This window comes from Podarcis melisellensis, assembly GCF_964234715.1.
Source record: "Podarcis melisellensis genome assembly, chromosome: 8".
NCBI classification, from domain to species: Eukaryota; Metazoa; Chordata; class Lepidosauria; order Squamata; family Lacertidae; genus Podarcis; species Podarcis melisellensis.
Genome location: NC_138540.1, coordinates 19180328 through 19201401, shown reverse-complemented (window position 1 = coordinate 19201401; position 21074 = coordinate 19180328). Strand labels below are relative to the sequence as shown.

Sequence of the window (21074 nt, the reverse complement as noted above, 5' to 3'; positions counted from 1 at the left end):
CCTTCTTGAACATTTTTGCTTGGCTGAAATGCGCTAGTGAACTCTGAGCAGGCATAGAGCAGCTTAATATGTAAGCAAGAAAGTCTGAAAACCGCCTACCAGCATAATGCAAGAACCTCTGAGCTGGGGACAGCCTGGAAGGGGGGGGGAGGCACAGATGCCTCTCTCCTAAAAAGAAGACTTCCTTCCGATATGCAGTGATTTTCTTTCTTTTTTCTAAAACACAGCCAGCTCTCCCATGCCCGCCCGCCCTCCCCCAAATACGCACATACGAAATCAGATTAGTCGTCTGATCCCTTCCAGCAGCGTATTTTATATATATATATATATTTTAAAAACGGATTAGAAAAGGAGGCCTAAGAGAGAGATAGGGATCTCCTGAGAGGTTGAAGAGGAGACAGATAATCTCCTGAAGGACTGAAGGTTGCCGTAACCATTTTCAATTTGACCAAGTTTTTCCTCCCTCCGCCCTGCCTTTTTGCTAATTAATGCTTTAGAAGGTTTTCAGCGTTGACAGGAGGAGAAAAGGGAGGGGGAAATACAGAAGGAACACCCAATCTCCTCCTTTCTCACAGACAAGCAAATCAAAGTATGTCCCCTATCTTAACAGTTTTTACTGATAAGTAATGGCTGCTTCACGTATTACGCCAGGAATGGGTGAGAAAAGTGGAAGCGGCAACAAAATGCTGCAGTGGGGAGTGTTGCAACTGAGAGTTGCAGCCACCTAGCCAGCAATGCCCTTTCCCAGGAGATGCCATTCCATTTCACCTCCCTGAAAGAGACCCTTTGACTCAGGTTGCATGTAATGCTGGGCCAAGTTATGGTTGTATCCAATACTAGTCCTACTCAAGAGTAGACACATTGGAAGTTAAAGGTTAAAGCATGCAGGCTTCCAGACAGAAGACTGCAGCCTCTCTGCTTCTCTCTTGGTCCTATGTTGCTGTGAGTGAAGCCTTGGTTTGGCTTAGTGTGTTGTGCACACCCAGGATTATGGTTTGCCTGGAGTAAGACAAACCACAATCCTCTGACTGGACAACACATTAAGCCAAACCATGGCTTAGCTGAAAAAAGGTTTAAAAGAGGACTGCACAAATTCATTGAGGATAAGGTTACCAATGGCTATACCTTAACAGCCATGCTCTGTCTCCCCGCAGGGCAGGGCCAGAGAAGCAAAATGTGTCAGAGGATCCCAGAACACCTGCTCCATATTCCTCAGTTCACAGTAAACCTCAACCCACCTCTGTTTAAGAGCCAGGGCCCTGCAACTGTCAACTGATGCCCTTCTCTATGTTCCTCCTTCAAGGTCCGGAAGGTGGCAACACAAGAACAGGCCTTTTCAGTGGTGGCCCCCTGCTTGTGGAATGCTCTCCCCAGTGAGACTCGCCTGGTGCCTTCTTTCTCTAGCTCTATGTGCCAGGCAAAAGCTTTCCTTTTTACCTGGGCTTTTGGTCCTTAGTTTGAAGGATCAAAGTATTTGCAGCTTCTTTTGGTGGGGAAGAATCTGCTAGACTTATCTTTTAGTTGTATAGATGTGTGCACTTTTTAGGGCTTTTTAAAAATAATAATTGTATTTGTTCTCATTGGTTTTAGTATTTCTATTGTGCTTGTAAGGCACTTTCAGCTATCTTTATGAGCAAAGAAATAAAACAACAACAACTTCCATCAGCCCTAGCCAGCATGGCCAATGGCCAGGGATGCTGGGAGTGCAGCAACATCTTGAGGACCACCGGTTCCCTATCTCTCTTTTAAAAGCTGCTGCTTAAACTAATAGCCTCCATCCCAGCCTGATTGGGGTTCTTGCTTCACGGACTATTTCAGGTTAACCTTGGGTGACATTCAAACATGCCAAGATGCTTTGCAAGCGACTGTGGCTACCAAAAAGACAGAAAAATGCTGCAATTCAGCCCATAACAAACAAATGCAATTGTTAATGTCTCCGCCCAACCATCCCCAGATTAATCTATTGTCTGCACGTAATGGGACTAATAGTCCGCTTGCCTTCTCTCAAAAGGCCAACTATCCTAATCCATCCTCTGTAATGGCAATATAATGATTCACCAACGGCAACAGGATAGCTCTGAAGCTTACAGGAAATGGAGCTCGAGAGGAGATATACATGTGAGATGAACTCTGGGCAGAAAGATAACCTCAGCCAACCACACTGGAAGGATGAACATAGCCAGGTGTTTGTGCTGTTTTGCTGAGACTCCAGCGAGTTAGTGCTCCCCCCTATCCCGCTCACTCTATTTCTCATACCAATAAAATGAAGAAAATTTAAGAACCTCAAACACCCGTATTATGCATGACTGGCTCTCGACTGATGGAAGCTGGATTCTAACAGAAAGTTTGCCTGCATTGAAATTTCTGGAAATCTTAAAGCATATATAGGTGCATTGGTGTCGGCATGTTCGTGTACTCCAAACTTATGCAAGAAGGTATTACTTCAGTGCCTGAAATCCTGGGCAGCTGCTTTCAGTCAATGTAGACAATATGGAATTAGATGGACCAATAGCCTGAACCAGCATAAGCTTCCTATATTCCTAATAAATTAAGAATTGGAGGTTCCAAATTCAATCCCAAGTGGTATATCCTGGTAGGGCTGGGAGAGACTCCCTGTCTGAAACCCTGGGAAACTGCTGCCAGTCAGTGTAGACTACATTGCGCTAGAGGGACCAAATGATCTGACTCGCTTCCTATCCATGTTACTGAGATGTGTAGGTTTACACGTACACACACCCTGATATTTCTTTTTAAAAAACCACACACCTTATTATTAACATTGCATTTTATAGTGTTAATCTGCCCTGAGATCTTATACTGAAGGGCAGGAAAGAAATCCAATAATAAATACACACACACACACTTACAGGCATTAGGAGTCAGACATGTCTTTAATGGGGAGAAGGATGAAGAGGCTAATGGATCGAGGCAATTAACCAAAAAATAAATCAGCGTCAGGATCCTTGCGTCTCTCGCGCCAAGGCTGCCAGGCGCCTGTGGGGTCTGGCAAGATGTCGAAGTGTTAGCAGTCATAGTGATGGGCTGTCAAAAGGGAAGGGAAGGAGACAGCAGTAGTGAGTGGGGGGTGCTGGGAGGGGGAAAGCTAAGAATACAAATGAGGGACAGGGAACCCGAAACCTGTGTCAGGAACAGAATCCCAATTCAAGCCTGCAACAGACCTTTGAAACTGGAATTGGGGAGTTTGGTTCCACCTGGGGAGTGAATCTAGAGCTGGGGGGGGGGTATGGAGGGTGGGGTGGGGTGGGAGAGGAAAAAAAATCTATTTGGTTTACATTTATAGGCGATTCAACTGGATTTGTACTTTTCAAAACAACATGAGAACTGAACACACAACCATCCTTTGAAATTTGCACTTCCGCCGAATTTTGCATTGCACTTCTCCAGCTACATAGCATGTACATAAAGGCATATAAAGTGGGATAAAGTGTGCATACAAACACAGGTATTGATGAAAACAACATGTAAAAACATGTTATTTTAGGTGAACCTGCTTTGCAAAAAATGCATGTTCTTAGGAAAAATGGCATAAATACTGATGAATTTTCGCGAGGACTTAATTAATTACAACAGCAAACTGGGGATGAAAGAGGAATTCAACATTGCAAAAATGGGAAACAGAGAGAAACTGACAGATTTGCCCATCCCTAGTGACAATGCACCATCGCATTGAACAGCTTGATCCTAGCTACATGCCTCCAAAACAGTCACTAACACTCACTGGATATTTATTTGGGGAGGGGAGGGGGTGGAACGAAAGGAGACCCAGAAAGATAACGAGATATGAAATACAATGGAAAGCCATTCCTTTTTTAAAAAAGAAAAAAGTTTTACTCATCTTGCCATCTCTTAACGATCCTTCCTGCGCTGCAGAGATCGTATTAAATTTCCCTGATCAATATAGTCGCCATAAACCTGTCCCGACCCTCTGCCCTTCCTTAACATATAAAATAAAATCCAATATGCAAAGCAAGGAGCCGTGTTGGGGCCACGACGGCAGTAGGACAGACAGAGCTGAAGAACCACAAAGACATTAAGGAAATGGACGGAGGTATCTGCCTGTGCATTCACCGGGCAAAAGCTGCAGGGAAAGGCGCTTCCACCTGGCCACTTTCAATATTACCTGTTTGGTGTGGATGGGGAAACTTGCATCTCCTGACATTGCTGGACTCCAACTCCCTTCAGCCCCTGTCAGCATGGTAAGTAGTCAGGGACAGACCCAGTTTGTCACCACTGGCATGCATACACACACAGAGGCTGGGAGAACTCAATGGTACCTCCCCCTGGAGGCTTCACCTGGCACAAAACACGCAGCTAGCTCCCCATAGCTACGGTTCTGGAGCTGGAGTCCAGCAACTCGTGACCCTTCAGATGATGCCAGGCTTCAGCTCCCAGCATCCTTGACCATTGGCCATGCTGGCTGGGGCAGATGGGGATTGGAGTCTGCACATCTGGAGGACCAGAGGTTCCCCACCCCTGACCGACATAATGAAAGGCTCTCCCCTGAACAGAAAAGGTAAAGGTAAAGGGACCCTTGACCGTTAGGTCCATTCGCGGACGACTCTGTGGTTACGGGGCTCATCTCGCTTTACTGGCCGAGGCAGCCGGCTTCTGGGTCATGTGGCCAGCATGACTAAGCCGCTTCCGGCGAACCAGAGCAGGGCACGGAAATGCCGTTTACCTTCCCGCTGGAGTGGTGCCTATTTGTCTACTTGCACTTTGACGTGCTTTTGAACTGCTAGGTTGGCAGGAGCTGGGACCTAGCAATGGGAGCTCACCCCGTCAAGGGGAACAGACCCACAAATGCCCAAGAAATGTCAGTCCTTCACTGCCCTGTGCAGTTGTATTATTTTGAAGTGCAGGATATAACCACAGCAGCTCCCATCGTGTTTCTGACTGCATAGGTTCAACATATACAGCTCACAGAGCTTTAACATAGGAGTCTGCCTTTATACTGAATCAGACCATTGGGTCCATCGAGCTCAGTACTGTCTACCTTAACTAGCAGCAACACCTCAGGGTTTCAGGTGGCAAAGTCCTATCAGGAGATGCCGGGGATTGAATCTGGGACCTTCTGCATGCAAAGCAGATGTCCTAACCACAGAGCCACAACCCTTCACTCCCTTTCGCTGACTGAAATGGAAAGTTCCATGCTTTTAATGAGAAATGCAGTTTATTCTGCAATGCAAGAAATGTTCCCATTTTGAATGCCAGCATGAAGTAAGTGGGAATCCCGTGAAAAGAAAGGCAGTTTTAACACACACACACACACACACACACACACACGTTTTACTGTCCAGCTTTTCGTTAGTTCATCTAACAGCAACAGAGTTCCCGTTCATACCAGCCTCCTGGAGTGTTGCAGCTGGCCCAGATAACAGGGCTGATTGGGCTTTTCAAGCCTCAGCTGCAAATCAAAGCCATCAAATCAAACTAGATCACACGGCATGCTTTAGCAGGTTATTATATCATGAGCTTGTTGTCCCAGTGACACAGCATTATCAAAAAGCTTGCAGGAACTGCGTGCCTGGCAGAAGACTTGGAGCTGGAACGGCCCTACCATTAGGGACAGTGAGGCGGATGCCTCAGGCGGAAGTGAAGTATTGGAGGGCGGTGCTGTGTTTGCCCCTGTCTACCCTGTTCTCTACTCCCATCAGCAAGCCTGCTGCTTTATCAAGAGGTCTGGAATGTGACATGAATGAAGAAGCCAATCCATAAGCTCAGAGCCCTAAGAACAGGATCTGGAGTCAACAAATTTCAGGACACGTGGCAAACCTTCCTTATGCTTGTCTCTGGAGATGAAAATGACTGAAGCGCCCCAGCCCAAGCCACACATGGCTAATTGTGACTAAATACTTTGGGGGAAATCTCAAAATATTCTCAGCACTGAGGAATGAAATTTGAATACATCCATGAGATGTGATTGTAACTCCCTGTGAAACATTTTCTCTCTTTGTTATGATTTATCTTTGTTCTTTTACGTTTATAAAAGTAATACAAAAATGTTTCGTTTGTTTTGAAGCAAGCCTTCAGGTGGGGTGGGAACGAACAGCCCCATTGCCAGTATTGAAGTAAAACTCAATGGCCGGCCAGTCAGCTTCGTACATGGAACGGGAGGAGGCGAAGCATCATCATCTCCTTTGCCTTACACTTAGAAGGTGAGGTTTTTCAATGTGACACTTTGTGGTGTGTCTCCGTTTGCATGTACGGCAGCTGCGGCATCTCCAGGTAGGGCTGGGAATGAAGACTCCTACCTGAAGCCCCGGAGAGCTGCTGCCAGTCAGTGTGTGCAATACTGAGCTAGATGGACCAACAATTCTGACTCAGGATAAGGCATCATTTCATGTTTCTTTTCCTGTCAGGCATCAGCGGGGAGGGGGCAGGGCGTCAACATCATTTATGGCCCAGGAATTTCTGCACTCAACTCTATTCGAGTACCAAAAGGCAACTTCTTTGCAAACAAAAAAAGGATCTTGTTGCCAAAGTTTCAAGAAGAAAAAGGGGGTGGGGATGGGTCCCCGATGGTGCCACGCTTTGCGAGGCGTCTATGTTATTTAAGAACAAGTGAAACAGGAGCGATGTATCAGTCAGAGCTGCCTAAACGAGAGCGAACACCAAGGGACGGGGTAGGCGTGTAAATCAGCCAGAGCCTGCGCCAGAAGAAAAATAATGATCTTTTTATGGATGCCATTAAAAAGGGAACCCCAGCCTGCTCTATAAATACTGTTGCAGCACGACGACGCTGCCTGAACAACCTTATTTAACAGAAGCTGGCGCCTAACCTGTGAGATATATGAAAGATCTCAAGGACAGTTTGACCAGGTTGGGGTGTGTGGGTGTGGGTGTGTATACTTGGGTGAATATTGAAAAAAAAAACTTTAAAAGCAAAACTTATCCAAGCTCTTCAAGAGCAACACTCTGACCTGGGTCTTCAGTCCAGGATGTGAACTTGGGAAATTCCCTCTGGATAAGCCACAGAAAATTGAGTACTCATCCCTTCTGGGAGACAGAAAAGGTTGCCTGGACCCATCAGACATGGCATTATGGGCATCAGACACACATCTCCCTCCTCCTGAGGCAAGTGGTTGTGGCAGACGGAGGAAGTACTGGGGAACAAAAGTATATTGTGTGGCGTAGTGGTTAGAGTATCGGACTATGACTTGGGATACCAGGGTTCAAATCCCCACTCAGCCATAAAGCTGACTGGATAACCTTGGGCCCAGTCACTGCCTCTCAGCCTAGCCTATATCACAGGGTTGCTGTGAAGATAACATTGGGAGGGAAAAACCATGTACACTACCTCAAGCTCCTTGAAGGAAAAGGTGGTACCTCCGGTTATGCACTTAATTCATTCCGGAGATCCGTTCTTAACCCGAAACTGTTCTTAACATGAGGCGTGCTTTCGCTAATGGGGCCTCCCACTGCCGCCGTCGTGCAACTTCCGCTTGGATCCCGGGGCAAAGTTCACAACCAGGAGCATCTACTTCTGGGTTAGCGAAGCTCGTTATCTGAAGTGTTCGTAAGGAAGATGGTACATAACCCGAGGTTCCACTGTATATAAATGCAATAATTAGAATGCAGCATCCCTGCACATTAAGCAGAAGTACAGGAAAACGGCTGAGGAACAGTCAACCACCCGTGCTGCATGACCCCAATAAAAAGAGCTGCCTGGATGAGGTAGGCAGGTGTGATGACAGTGGAAAGGCAGTGGAGATCGAAGAATGAACATGTGGGGTGGGGGAGCTTGGTAACCGCAACCCCACAGGCCCCAGGCATTTGTGAGACAACGTGGCACCAAAGTGCTGTTAGGCCCAATGCCAATGATTCTACCACAAGGGCAGAAAATGGCAACTCAGAGATGTGGAGTGTGCCAAACTCGAGCTGTAGACTCACCAAGCAGCCAACGACTGATTCCCTCATGCTCAGTCCGTCAAATCTAAACTTTTCTCCCTCCCTCAAAAGCGACAAGTAACAGTGCGGATGAAGAAGCAAGAATATGGAGGCCCAAATGGATAAAGCAGCTAAGGGGGTTGGGGGGAAAGTCTGAGGGGAAAGAACTGAGGGTGAAATGCTAATGACCCCAAGAAAGGAGATTTTCAGGTCCCACCCCTATTCCTGTAATTGTAATATGTTTTATCTGTTTTTAATTCTGAAGTTTAAATTGTTGTAACCTGCCCTGGGACCTGATGGTAAAGGTAATAAATCTAGTAGTAACTTTCACTCATAGGGTCCCAAATGGGGGGAAAAGCAAAGGTGGAAAAAGACTACTGAACTCACAAATCAAGGCTACAGATGGGAAAGAATTTAGTAAGACTAAAGGACAGCAGGCAGGGTTGGTCTGGAGAGAGGGATGACTCCCCACCCTCCGCCTCTTACCCAGGGATGAGTCAAAAGCAGCCTTTCTCAACCTGTGGGTCCCCAGATGTTGTTGAACTACAACTCCCATCACCCCTAGCTAGCAAGGCCAGAGCTCAGGGATGATGGGAGTTGCAGTCCAACAACATCTGGGGACCCACAGGTTGAGAACCGCTGGTCAAAAGGATCCAGAGGACCCTTCCAGTAGTAGGAGGCAGCTTACCTATAAGGAATGCCCTGGGGCAACATTGGGCAAATTAACATTAATGTCTGCCCACTTCCGCCTCTGGTCCTGCCCACTCATGTGTGGTGCAGACCAGGGTTCAAATCCCCAATCAGACATGAAACGGATAGGAGTGACCTTGGGCAGCCAGAGTTGCTCAGCCTATCCTATTTCACAGGACAGGTTATGCCACCCTGAGCTCCTTGGAAGAAAGGTGGATGAAAAAGTATGTGGTCCCTGAAAAGTTGCCTGGAAGGGAATGCGACTGTCACACTGAAAAAGAGTGGTTCCCTCGCTGCGAGAAGCCAAGTTACAGGGAACCAGGCAGAGGGCCTTCTCAGTAGTGGCACCCGCCCTGTGGATCGCCCTCCCACCAGATGTCAAAGAGAAAAACAACTACCAGACTTTTAGAAGACATCTGAAGGCAGCCCTGTTTAGGGAAGCTTTTAATGTTTAATAGACTACTGTATTTTAATATTCTGTTGGAAGCCGCCCAGAGTGGCTGGGGAAACCCAGCCAGATAGGCGGGGTATAAATAATAAATTATTATTATTATTATTATTATTATTATTATTATTATTATTATTATTAAAGAGCTTGCTGGATCCAGGCAATGGCCCATCCAGTCCAGCATCTGGTTCTCACAGCAGCCAACCAGATGCTTACCTGAAGCCTGGAAGCAGGACCTGAGCACAAGAACCCTCTCCCTTCCAGAGCACAGTCATCATGGTCAACAGCCATTGATAACACCATCGATTTGCCACCCCTATTCTAACAGCCTCACATTCCCGTACAACCAAAAGGATTAACACCCTCTGGCTGCGGTGCAAGGGATGATTCGCAGTAAGAGGCTTCCCTCAGATATCCTTGGCTTTGCACAGACCAGCCTGCAGGTGGGAAAGGCCTTGAGCCAGCCAGCAAGGTCAGCCCTCTCCAAAACTCCCCGTTCGGTAAGACCAGGACCTCTGAGTCAGCCGAAAGAAAGGACGGTGATCTGAGAGAAGCTGACAGCTCAACTTGATATGAGACAACCCCCCCACCCCCCCGTTTCCCACTTATCGCCTTGCGCACAGCACGACAAAACCTCCCTAATCGCTCGCCGCATGGCCAATACCTTTCTTCGCCGGTCGATGGCGGGCAGAACAGCCCCGAGAGGATAAAAACCTGAAGATGAGCAACGCAAGGATTTGGGTCAAGGCTCTCAAGCCTTGCAATCGAGTGTCTAATCAGCGAGCGGCGAGGGCAGCGAGACAGGGAAGGAGCAAATGTGCCGCTGCAGAGCGCAAGAGCTCTCCGGTATTGAACAGAGGGGCATCGCAGCCTGCCGGGAAGCCACAGGGTGGTTTTCATCCGAGATGCTCAGATCAGCCTTGGGCAAGCCAATGTTAAAGTGAACAGGGCTATGCAGCCCACCAGATCTAAAGAGCACCTCCTGCCTGCCTGCCTCCTTCCAAGTTATTCTAATGTCAAGCTAGGGAGGCTGTAAAAGGGCCCTTTTCAGCTCTGCTAGGCTTTGGGATTAAGCACATCGTGAGCTTCTCTTCTGTTCAGACAGCAAGTGCCCAGCTAAACTACAGCACTCACTCCCGCGGGAGGCAGCAATGGCCACCAGCTTGGACGGCTTTAAAAGAGGACAGGCAAATCTATTCAAGAAAAGGCTATCAATGGCTTCTAGCCACAATGGCTATGCTCTACCGCCAGTGTCAGAAGCAGTATGCCTCCATGTGCCCATTGCTGGGAAGCAAAAGTGGGGAGAGTGAGAGCAGGATGCTGGACTGGGTGAAACAGGCTGTTGGCTTGATCCAGCAGTCAGGCTCTTCTTAAAAGGTAAAGGGACCCCTGAGCATTAGGTCCAGTAGTGGCCGATTCTGGGGTTGCGACGCTCATCTCGCTTTATTGGCCAAGGGAGCCGGCGTACAGCTTCCGGGTTATGTGGCCAGCATGACTAAGCCGCTTCTGGCGAACCAGAGCAGCACACGGAAACGCTGTTTACCTTCCCGCTGGAGTGGTACCTATTTATCTACTTGGCATTTTGACGTGTTTTCAGACTTTTAGGTTGGAAGGAGCAGGGACCGAGCAACAGGAGCTCACCCCGTCGCAGGGATTCGAACCGCCGACCTTCTGATCGGCAAGTCCTAGGCTCTGTGGTTTAACCCACAGCGTCACCCACGTCCCAGGCTCTTCTTAGATTCATCTTATTCCATCAGATGGGTTTAAAAGGCGATGAGATAAATTCATGAAGAGTAGGGCTATCGGTGGCTGCTAGTCACGACAGCTGGCTTCTACCTCCACCGTTGGGAGGCAGCAGACTTCTGAATACCCGTCGCTGGGAGTCACAGGTTGTGGCACCAGTCCGTCTCGGGAGACAGTGGAGGAGTGCTCCTTCGGGTGTGAAGTCAAACTGTTGGAAGGTTGCAGCACCTGCTGTGGTTTTTAGAGAGGGCCCAGTGCAGTTGGTCCAAGAGGAAGGTCCAAGCGTAAAGAGCAACTTTGTTTAAAGGAACAAGAGGCCTTTTTTATTGCAGATGCACATCTCTGCAGTGTCTGCTCCTTGCCAGAGTTCTGAAGGACTCTCCGCCTCCCCCGCTGCCCCCTGCTGTCTATCTCCATTGGCTTGCCCGCCTCGACCGCTACCAGCACCTATAAATCTTCCCTCTCAACATCCATCAAGCACCTGTGTTATCGATCATCCCCTGACCACAGCGCAATGTGGCTATTAATACAAAGACTCGCTGACAGGGCGACATGAGGGGCACGCAGAACGAAGAGGCACCCCAGCGGACTTCCAAGCTGGGGGAAGCGATCGAGGGTTCCCTCAAAAGAGGTGGCTTGCAGTTGGTAAATGGTGTCCCCTTGCAAAACGGCCTGGCTGCCCTGCCTCTTCCCCCCATGGAATATGCAAGAGTGGAACAGCACCAGGTGCATTTCTGCAGGACACTCTTTGTTCAAGCGGGGCAATGGTAAGGCCAAAAAAGGTTTGACAACATACAGCAGAAGTTCAATGGGCATTGCAAAGCTGGCCTAAAGTGGGTCGTCCCAAGGGCAGCCCAATGTTCACTTTTAAAGGCAAAACAAAGAGAAATAGAAAAGGGGGTGGGGAAAGAACAAGCCTGCACTGATAATGTATACCAGTTCTATACTAGTCAAAGTGTCATGACCTCCCACCCCCCACCCCCAATTCCTGGGAATTATAGTTTGGTGTGGCTGCTAAACAAAACCCTGTTAGAGATCCTCTAAGCCAGGGGGGTCCAACAGGTTGATTGCGATCTACTGGTTGATCGTGGGGTGTCCCTGGGCAATTGCGGGACCCCCCACCGAAGTTCGCCCAGAAGGCTATGTGGCCCTCAGGCTGGAAACAGCTCCCAACACGCCCCAGAATTCTTCTGCAATATAAAAAGGTTTTTCAACAGAAAGAGATCCTTCAGCCTAAGTACTCAGAAAAGCACATGGAGCCTGGAGGCGCATCAAACAGCAGCATCTCCTCCAGAGATTACTTCTTTCCTTAACTTTAAAATACCTTTCAAATTAAACAACATGAGTCTATTTACTGCTTTTTCTCCAGCTGTAGCCTGAAAACCACACAAATGCACCAATGACGTGCGTTTGTGCGGGGGGGGGAGTTGGGGGGGGGACACCTTTCACTCGCCATAATGCCACCTTCCCATGACGGTCTGTTTTGATTGCCAGCCACCAGCAACCGTTTCCTTGATGTTGGCCTCACCTACAGGAAGAACGTCCTGGTATGGCAGCTGAGCAACCAGCACGAGATGTCAAGGCAAAGACAGCCTGGGCCTGGCTTGGTCTTTGTAATGTCTTCTTTCAGGAAGATGAGTATCAAGAAAGAGAAAGAATCAAGGCACCCTGGATGAGGTCCTGCAGAGCCAAGCTTGTGTGTTCCAGAGAGCTAAGAACGCACCTGAAGTGTTAAATAACTTCTGTAAAACAGGTTGTGACTAACACACACACACACACCACAGGATAGCTGGCATTGATCCTGATTCATCTTTTTTAAAAATCCTTTTTTAAAAATTGAGTTTATATCCCACCTTTATCTCCAAGGAGCTCAAGGTGTGGCATGCATGCCCAACCCCCACTCCTCATTCAATCCTCACATCAACTCTGCAAGATCGGCTGGGCTGAAAGGTAGGGCCTGGACCAGGTTCACACACAGTGAGCTTCATGGCCAAGTGAGGATTTGACCCCTGATCTCTTCAAGTCCCACCCTGACACTCTTACCACTGTGCCACGCTGGCTCTCGCAATAAAGGTACGTCAGCCTAAGAGACGGTGGCACGCCCAAGGTCATGGGGGTATTCAATGCTTGTCCCATTCATGAGTAGATACACTGAAGTTAATGGGCATTACTAAGATCCACTTATTTCAGTGTGTCTACTTGAGTAGGACTTAGTTGAACGCAACCCACATGGCGGGTTTCATGGCTGGGTGGGGATTAGAGAACAAGAACCCAACACCTATTCAATGCTCTAATCAAATTTATCACTCTCTCTGTATGCTAAGCTATGCCAATTGTCCCACCCAGCCTTAGCATGTGGCCCCCAGATGGTTACCCAGAGGGAAATGTGCCCCTCAGGATGAAATACGTTCCTCCCCTTGTCCTAAAGGTATGAGTAGAAAGTTGAAAAGTTCTAAGAAGATCAGATCAAGAAGCCAATACTGTTAATATACTGAAGCTGGCTTTTGTGGATAAAAAATTCTCTACATAGAGTTGTAGAGTTGGAAAGGACTGTGAGAGTCAGCTAGTCCCACCCCCTGCAATTCAGGAATCTTTTGCCTAACGTAGAGCTCAAACCCACAACCCTGAGATTAAAGAGTCTCATACTCTACCAATTAAGCTACTCAATTTGAAACAAATCCAAGATGCAACAGCTTCCCTTCCAGTTCTCTTGTAACTTCCATAGTCTGGTGCTGACCTAACACCTAAACACGATTAGCACTAACCAGAATTTGTCATCTTAACTGAAGTTCAGAGCCGCCCCCACCACCATACACAAAGTAAAGCAACAGCTAGCTCAGCAAGCAAAATCCTGCCTTCATAAGGTGTTTATAGGGAGACACCAACAAGACCCCTTTGTAAACAGAGTCTATAGAGGTAGAGAAATCATATTATCCCTGGCTTGAAACCCATTGCACCACCTCAAGGATCACCTTAACACTAGCCTTGGTTTCCAAACCTACACTGAGTCCATAATTTTGTCTCTTGATACAAGGGGAAATACTTAAGGCATGGCTTTTAGGTGAGCTTCCCATAGGTTATCTGGTGGGATGGTGGATGAGATGGGGCTTTGATCTGATCCAATGGGGCTCTTCTTATGAAATTGGATATTAATGCTCAGCCACAGTTAATAAAAACCAGTGCTATGGTTGCAAAGGGTTAATGGTACTGTGACCTGTCTGTACCACCACAGGGTCAGCAGCCCCACAGTAGGAATAGAGGAGCAATTAGTTTTGCTGGCATTTTAATAATCTGCACTTCTCGAACCATAACATGAACAGAAATGCAGTTTCCTTCAGAATTTGCAAATTTTGCAATCCAGCCAATGAATGTGTACAAAAATGCACTAGAGGGAAGTATAAATAAAAATGTGTGTATTGGTGAAAACAACAGACAAAGGTAGGGAAGATCGCTGAAGTCAAAGCTGCATACAAAAACGTGTTTATTATGAGAAATTCACACTAGAATGTGGAAATGCTGAGAAACTCCATTTAGGAATGGAAAACATAAGCAACTGAGAGAAACTGAAACTGACCACCCTGCTTCTCAGTTTCATAACCTCTGTCCTGTCCTACCCTTACCAACCAATTAAATGTTTTAAGATCACACAAAGGGCAGGTTTGACAGATGTGGTGATGTGCCACCCACGCCACCATTCCTGTCTACTGTCTCACCCGCCACAGATAAAACATGAAACATGCGTCAATCAGGCTGGAAGCACAACTTTGAGCAGCTGTTTGTTTCTCCTTACGCTTGCTAATTTGGCCAATTCTCCCTTGCAAGGAGCCTTAATTCTAGCGAGAGCTAACCCTGCAAACACACCATATACACATTTAGCTTGCACCACACAGAGCTACAATTCCCAGCACCCTAAGCAAACTATACCTCCCAGGATTCTTTGGGGGAAGCCATGTGTTTTCAATGGCACAGCCATGAGGAAACCTTTTACTTGTGAAAGTGATCCAGGTATGCCTTTGTATACTTGAATGCCCAAAGCTTGTGTCCTAGACTATGTACACGTGCGCTTTTAATTTTTTATTTAGAACAATTGTCCCCAGCCAAAGAAGGCTCCCAGAGCCACTTACATATAAGCAATTAAAACAGCTGACATAAGCTGCATACACATCATTCATTTAAAACAAATTTAAAGTGCATTGCTTCCCTCTGGGAACTACAGCTTACTCCTCAGATAGCTAAAATGCCCAGCACTACAATTCCCAGGATGCTTGTGGCGGGGGTGTGTGCTTTAAATGTATTATGTGTGCCCACTTATAAGACCCAAACAATTAACTTTGGATTCATAAAGCAAAAACAGGAGTCCTCAAGTCCACTAAAGATGCTCAGCTCCCTGAATGGCTGGGCTAGGTGTAGCCAATGTAGTGCTATAAGGTGTTGGGACTCCCAACTCCCATCAGCCCCCACCAGCACAACCAATGGCGAGAGATGATGGGAATTGTAGTCCAACAAATATGTGGAGATCATTACTTGGCTATCTCTATGCTAGGCCTTCAGACTACAAGACCAACTTGGGATCCAGACAGACACTTTGCTTGTTTTTTTTTTGTTTAAGTGTTGGGGAAGTCTAAAAAGGGGAAAAGTATCAACATTTTGATGCTTCGGGGGGGGGGGGAAGCTTCTAACGATGCTTAAAAAAAGAAATAAAGGGAACGGCACCACATGGAGCTGCTTCTTTAAAAAAGATAGAGACACACACTTAAGGCACTACTATATCAGCTGTGTGAATGGCTTCAAAGTACTGAAGAGAAAAGATTACCCTGGAGACCTCAGGAGACTGAAATATTTTCCCTTTCAGGAAAGGGAGGGGGGCGGAAGGAACCTCCCCACCAGCGATGGGGTTTTGGCGTCGAGAATGCATGGGACCTGTTTGTATCTAATTAAACATTCTTTCATCAAGGACAACAGAGACAGCAACTCCAAGGTGACCAGACTGCTTAGGGGGGAGGAGGCAGGGCACCTTTGCAGACTTGGAAAGGAAGATCAAAGGAAGGAGAGGAAAGGAAGGCAGGTAAAATCATGTCAGGCTGTTCCCAGACATGTTGCAAAGGGTAGAGACAAGACAAAACAACCACAGGCGTGTAAGGTAATAGAGTATGCGCGACATAGTGTGGGACTAGTTCAGGATAATAGTTAACCTCGGAGGTAAGTTGCCTCTGGAAAAAGACCTCAGTGAACCTCAGGGTTTCCTGAATCCGATGCCCTCCAGATGTTTTGGTCTACAATTCCCATCAGCTCCAGCCAGAACAGCTGGGAGTCAACGTCAATGGAAAGGGGTGCCATGTTGGGGATGAAAGGCTGGCTTACACCCCAACCCACCTCACATCCCAGAAATACCACCTACCTAGAATAGACGGAGGACTAAGGATTGGCTTGTATGTGTCATGTGGCTGAACTGTCAAACCTGCTGCTTAATGCTGGGTGGTGAAATGAGGGGGCTTGTTTCAGAGCAGCAGTGAAGTTGCCTGAAAGGTTCAAGGGTGCTTAAGAATGGGTGGCTGACATTTTGTTTTTGGCCCCTCTTACGAGGATGACATCTCCTCCTAGAATGTCCCAGGTGTACTGTCTATCCAGGGGCGGTGGGAAGAATGCTGGCCTTGATTTGTGCCTACCAGCTTTTACCCAATTCATTTTGGAGGGGAAGAATTGACTGTGTGACTGGGAGGTATCGCCCCCCCCATCAAAATGGTGTTTCAATTAAATGAAAAAGAAGTAAAATGGTGTTGCTAGAAAGGATAGTTTGGCTGTGTGCTAAATCAGTCGTGTGGATCACTTCAGCCGTAACAAACTCTGCAGGGGTCTACATGACTCAAATTCTCTACCTTCCCAATTGGTTGTGCAAATTACCCTTTCCTGCATTTAAGTATGAGTTTTGATTGCCCTGGTGAAGACAAAAAACGAAAGCGGGGAAAAAGAAGGAAAAGCAAGAAACCCCAAATCACAGTCGACCCCTACAAGAACAGCCTTCCATATTTTTAAGTGGTACCCAACAATCCCACCCCCAAATGCATCGTTATATAAACTCTTGGCCTACCATACAAAGAGGGGCCCCAAAATTGGTACCTGCAAGAGGTCTCACGGAAAGAGATGTTCAGATCCCAATGTGCATGTATCCTGTTGAGAGAGGAGGAGGAGGGGGGAAAGGGAGAAAGAGAGAAAGAGAGAGAGAACTTTCAGTCGCAGGTGCTGAATAGGATGTTACAGCTCAGAGACGCGCAGGCTCACAGACTAGGGGGGTGGTAACACTCCCTCCTCTTGTAACCTCTGTCTAAAGTATTGTGTTCACCCTCTCCCACCTTTTCAATGCTAAAAGACAGCGTAGAGTGTCTATCTGCACAGACATTTGCCACAAACCACAGTTTACCTTTAAACCTGGGATGCAAGCAAGCTTCAGTCCTTGGCCTGAAACTCTGTCTTAGAGCTAGTCATAGTTAATGTTGGCACAGAGGTAGCACAATACTCTAGTTAATGTTTTTTTTGGGGGGGGGATCGGGTTTGAAGGAGGAAAGGAATAGAGGTGACTGGAGCCTACTGAGACTGGTGGGGCAGAAGGGAGGGAGCCTCAAAGTAGGTGGAGCCATAGCCAATGTCAGGTGGAGCCATTGTTCTTCCTGCCAAGCTGTCAAAGATTGAGAACCAGGAGGAGGAAGCCAAGGGCCATCTCCAGGGATGGATGCTATGAAGCAGGAAGGTGTATGGTGGCTGCTAAGGGCAGGCTGAGGTTGGTGAGGAAGTGCCTTGTTCATCCACTGCAAGAAGGAGAACAGTGAAGAAGTAAGGCACTCCTGATCCCTTCAGCTATTAAGGGACCAGGAAATGTTATGCCTTCACCAGGGCAAAGTACTGCTTTAAAAAGCGAGCTGAATAAGCTGGCAGAAAAGCACGTTGTAAGGAGAGCCCTGTTGCTGGATCAAGCCTGTGGCCCACCATAGTCCAGCACTCTGTCCTCACAGTGGCCAGTTAGGTGCCTGAATATGAAACCCACAAAAGCAGGATCCCACCTGAGATTCCCAGCAAATGTATTCATAAGCAGATGATAATGAATAAGTGGATAAGGGAGGCTGGTGGCAGTGAGAGATCGTGTCTCAAGTAACAAGATGATCTTCCAGGAAGGAGAAGAAGCCGAGGCCTGACTTGTATTAAGGAAGCCCAAATGCTGCCTTGCACCACACACACACAAAAAACCCGGTCACACTCCCTCCAGCTGTAAATAAATCATTAGCCCTTTCCCCGCCTCTGAAATTAATTCTGCATGTTCCGCCCGCAAGCTGGAGAGACAAGATTCCAGACAAGAGGCAGCCTAAATTTAGATGCTGACAAGTGACAGCGGATGAGATTTCCCCACCCCCAGCAAGCCTCTGAAGGCTGCCTCAGGCAACCTACTTCATTTCAGATTCAGATTCAGGATCAAGTCCCCAGGTGGGATGATGCTCAGCCCCTGACTGGCTACTCACCAGGGAAGTCCAGGCACAGTAGGGCTAGAAACACAGGGTGCTTGCGTTACAGAGTCAGGTCAAGGGTCCCTTTAACTTAACATTGTCTACACTGATTGGCATCAGCTCTCCAGGCAAGGGGCATTCCCAACCCTACCAGAAGATGCTGGGACCTTTGGCAGGCAAAGCAGATGCTCTACAACTGAGCTAAAGCCCGTCACTAACCAGCTGATGAATTTCGATCTCCAGGCTGGTTTCAGCTTCCCTCCACTTCCTCCACCCACCAGATTCTGGGAAACTGTGACAAGTCTCCCAGTCCGTCTACCCTGTCCTGGAAAGACTCCTTTGTAATTTCGAATCTTGGCTTGGCTTGGCTGGAGCTCCCAGATCATCATTTTCTGCATGGGAGTTCTAGAAGCTGTGGATTCGCTTTCAGGCTTAGCTCATCAGAGGCCAAACAGGAGGACCAGAGCACAACAGCACGCTCCCCAATTGTGATTCCCCACTTTTAAATGGCTCAGGACTCCAATACCTCAAGGACCACCTCTTCCTATATGAACCAGCCCAAACACTGAGATCATAATCTTTTGTGTGCCTCCTCCACAAGAGGTCCAGAGAGTGGCAACAGAGGAACGGGGCCTTTTCTGCAGTGGCTCCCCACTTGCTGAATGCTCTCCCCAGGAAGACTCGCCTGGCATGTTCATTGCATATCTTTAGGCGTCAGGCAAAATCATTCCTCTCTTCCCAGGCCTTTGGCTGATTAAACAATCTATGGCCTTTTAAACTGTGATGGGGGTGGGTTGTTTTCATTTGTTACTATGTATTTTGTATTTTTGTGTTTTTATATTGCAAACTGCCCCGTGATCCTCAGATGAAGGGCGGTATGGAAATTTAATTAATTAATTAGTCATTAAAAAATAAATAAATACATTCCCAGCAAGTGGTCTTCAGAGCCATGCTGCCTCTGGCGGGAGAGGGAGAACATAGTCCTAGTGGCTGGTAGATACTGACAGCCTTATCCTCCATGAATTTGTCTAATCCTCTTTAAAAGCTATCCAAATTGGTGAGCATCACTAGATCTCATGGGAATGAAAAATTCATTTATTTTATCTCGTCTTCATTAAGGATGCAAGAGAAGCCTGCTGATCAGGCCAGTGGCTAATCTAGTCCAGCATCATGTTCTTACGGTGGCCAACCAGAAGCCTCTAGGAAACCAGAAAGTGGGACCCAGCAAACAAACAATATTGTCTCTGACCACGGAGGCAGAACATAGCCTTCCTGGCTATTAAGCCATTGATAGCTCTGTCCTCCATGAATTTGCCCAATCCTCTTTTAAAAGCCATCCAAGTTGGTGGCTGTCACTGTCCTATGGGAGTGAGTTCCAATATTCTGCTCCAATGAGTATCTCCCAGATCTAGCATTATGAGGAGCAGAACCTCAGTCTATCCACTTCCTCCACACCCTGTAAGATCTTACACACCATTATCAATCCCCCCCTCTTGCTCCCCTTTTCTCCAAACCGAAAAGCCCCAAATGCTGTAACCTTTACTCACAGGAGAGTTGCTCCAACGCCTTGAACATTTTTGGTTGGCCTCTATCTGAACCTTCTCCAGCTTTCTACAATATCCCTTTTTGCATGAGACGCCCATTTCCCCCCAATAAGGCTTAAGACAGCTCAACATCAAAGCCGGCTTGGCTAGCATCAGAGTCTATTTTGCAAAAGAGAGAGAGAGGTGAAATTAAGCGCTGCAGTGAGGAGCGCATATTCATAACTTGGCAACTGCAGCTATCTGCGGAGCTGGATAATTAAACACCCATATTTAAACAAATGAGTAGGTAAGAAATGAAATTAAATCCCAATTATCTTCTATCTCCTACCCCCTCTCCTGTCCTCTTCCTTTTCTGGGTAGCTTAACCAAGCTCTGGCTCTGTTGTCGTCCCCCCTTTAGTTTCTATGGTGTTATCTCCAATTAGATTTCTGGGGCTAATGTGCGTTTCGCTTTAGCGGGTTATTCATTCAATTGAAATCAAATTACTAATAATTTGCAAGCTATCAAGCTGCACGAGTCGTGTATTTGGGTGGGTTGGAGGGACCAAGAAGGCTCCTTATAAATTACTAATAATTAAATGGGGGGGGGGGAGAGAGATTTGAAGAGGGGGTTAGAGTGGGGTGGGAGCTAGAAGCAAACAGCAGCAAGGCAGCTGCTGACGCTCCCTTTCTCTGCTGCAACCTCCCCTGCCCTTCCTCTAACACACAATCAGTTACACAGGGTTTAATAAGGAAAGCCAGATGTGTCCCTCAACAACCAGAGGCAAGGCTTCCTCTCTGCTTGGAAAAGGAGGGGAAGCAGAAGAAGGCCTGGGAAAGGGGCCACCAATCAGTGATAGGGCATTTGCTTTGCATGCAAAAGGTGCCAGGTTCAAACCCCACTTGCATCTCCAGGTAGGGCTCAGAAAGCAGCTTGGAGGGAAGCTGGCAATCACTGTGTGCAAAGGCAGACCAAAGGCCTGACTCTGCAAAAGGCAGTGCCCTCTGTTCCCGGTAGTTGCTGGCATCTGTCTGCTCTCGAGAGACCATGGAAGAATGTGCCGTGGGAGCAGGGGTGAGGAATATGTTCCTGTGTCTTAAGGAAAGCTCTTTAAGCTTAGGGGTTGCGTGCCAACTTTGCGTATATCAAACACAAAAGTACATAATAAAAAACAAAAGCAAACCAATAATCCGTATTTTAAAGGAGATAGGATGCTAGCCAACGGGCTGGTTGAAGTGGAACATTTCTGTCTGGCGCCTAAAGGTGTAT

General features: G+C 47.4%; 1 protein-coding gene across 11 annotated transcripts in view; it reads right to left on the bottom strand.

The window, feature by feature from the left end:
* The window catches only part of SAMD11 (sterile alpha motif domain containing 11), a 326185-nt gene that overhangs the window by 79307 nt on the left and 225804 nt on the right, over positions 1-21074 (bottom strand). For 10 of the 11 annotated variants that reach the window (XM_081923525.1, XM_081923528.1, XM_081923522.1 and 7 more), the window contains one exon: positions 16907-16957. The exons of the other annotated variant lie outside the window; for it this stretch is intronic. In XM_081923525.1, coding sequence (XP_081779651.1) covers positions 16907-16957 — 51 coding nt within the window. The remainder of the gene's footprint in view (positions 1-16906; positions 16958-21074) is intronic. 11 annotated transcript variants of the gene reach the window in all.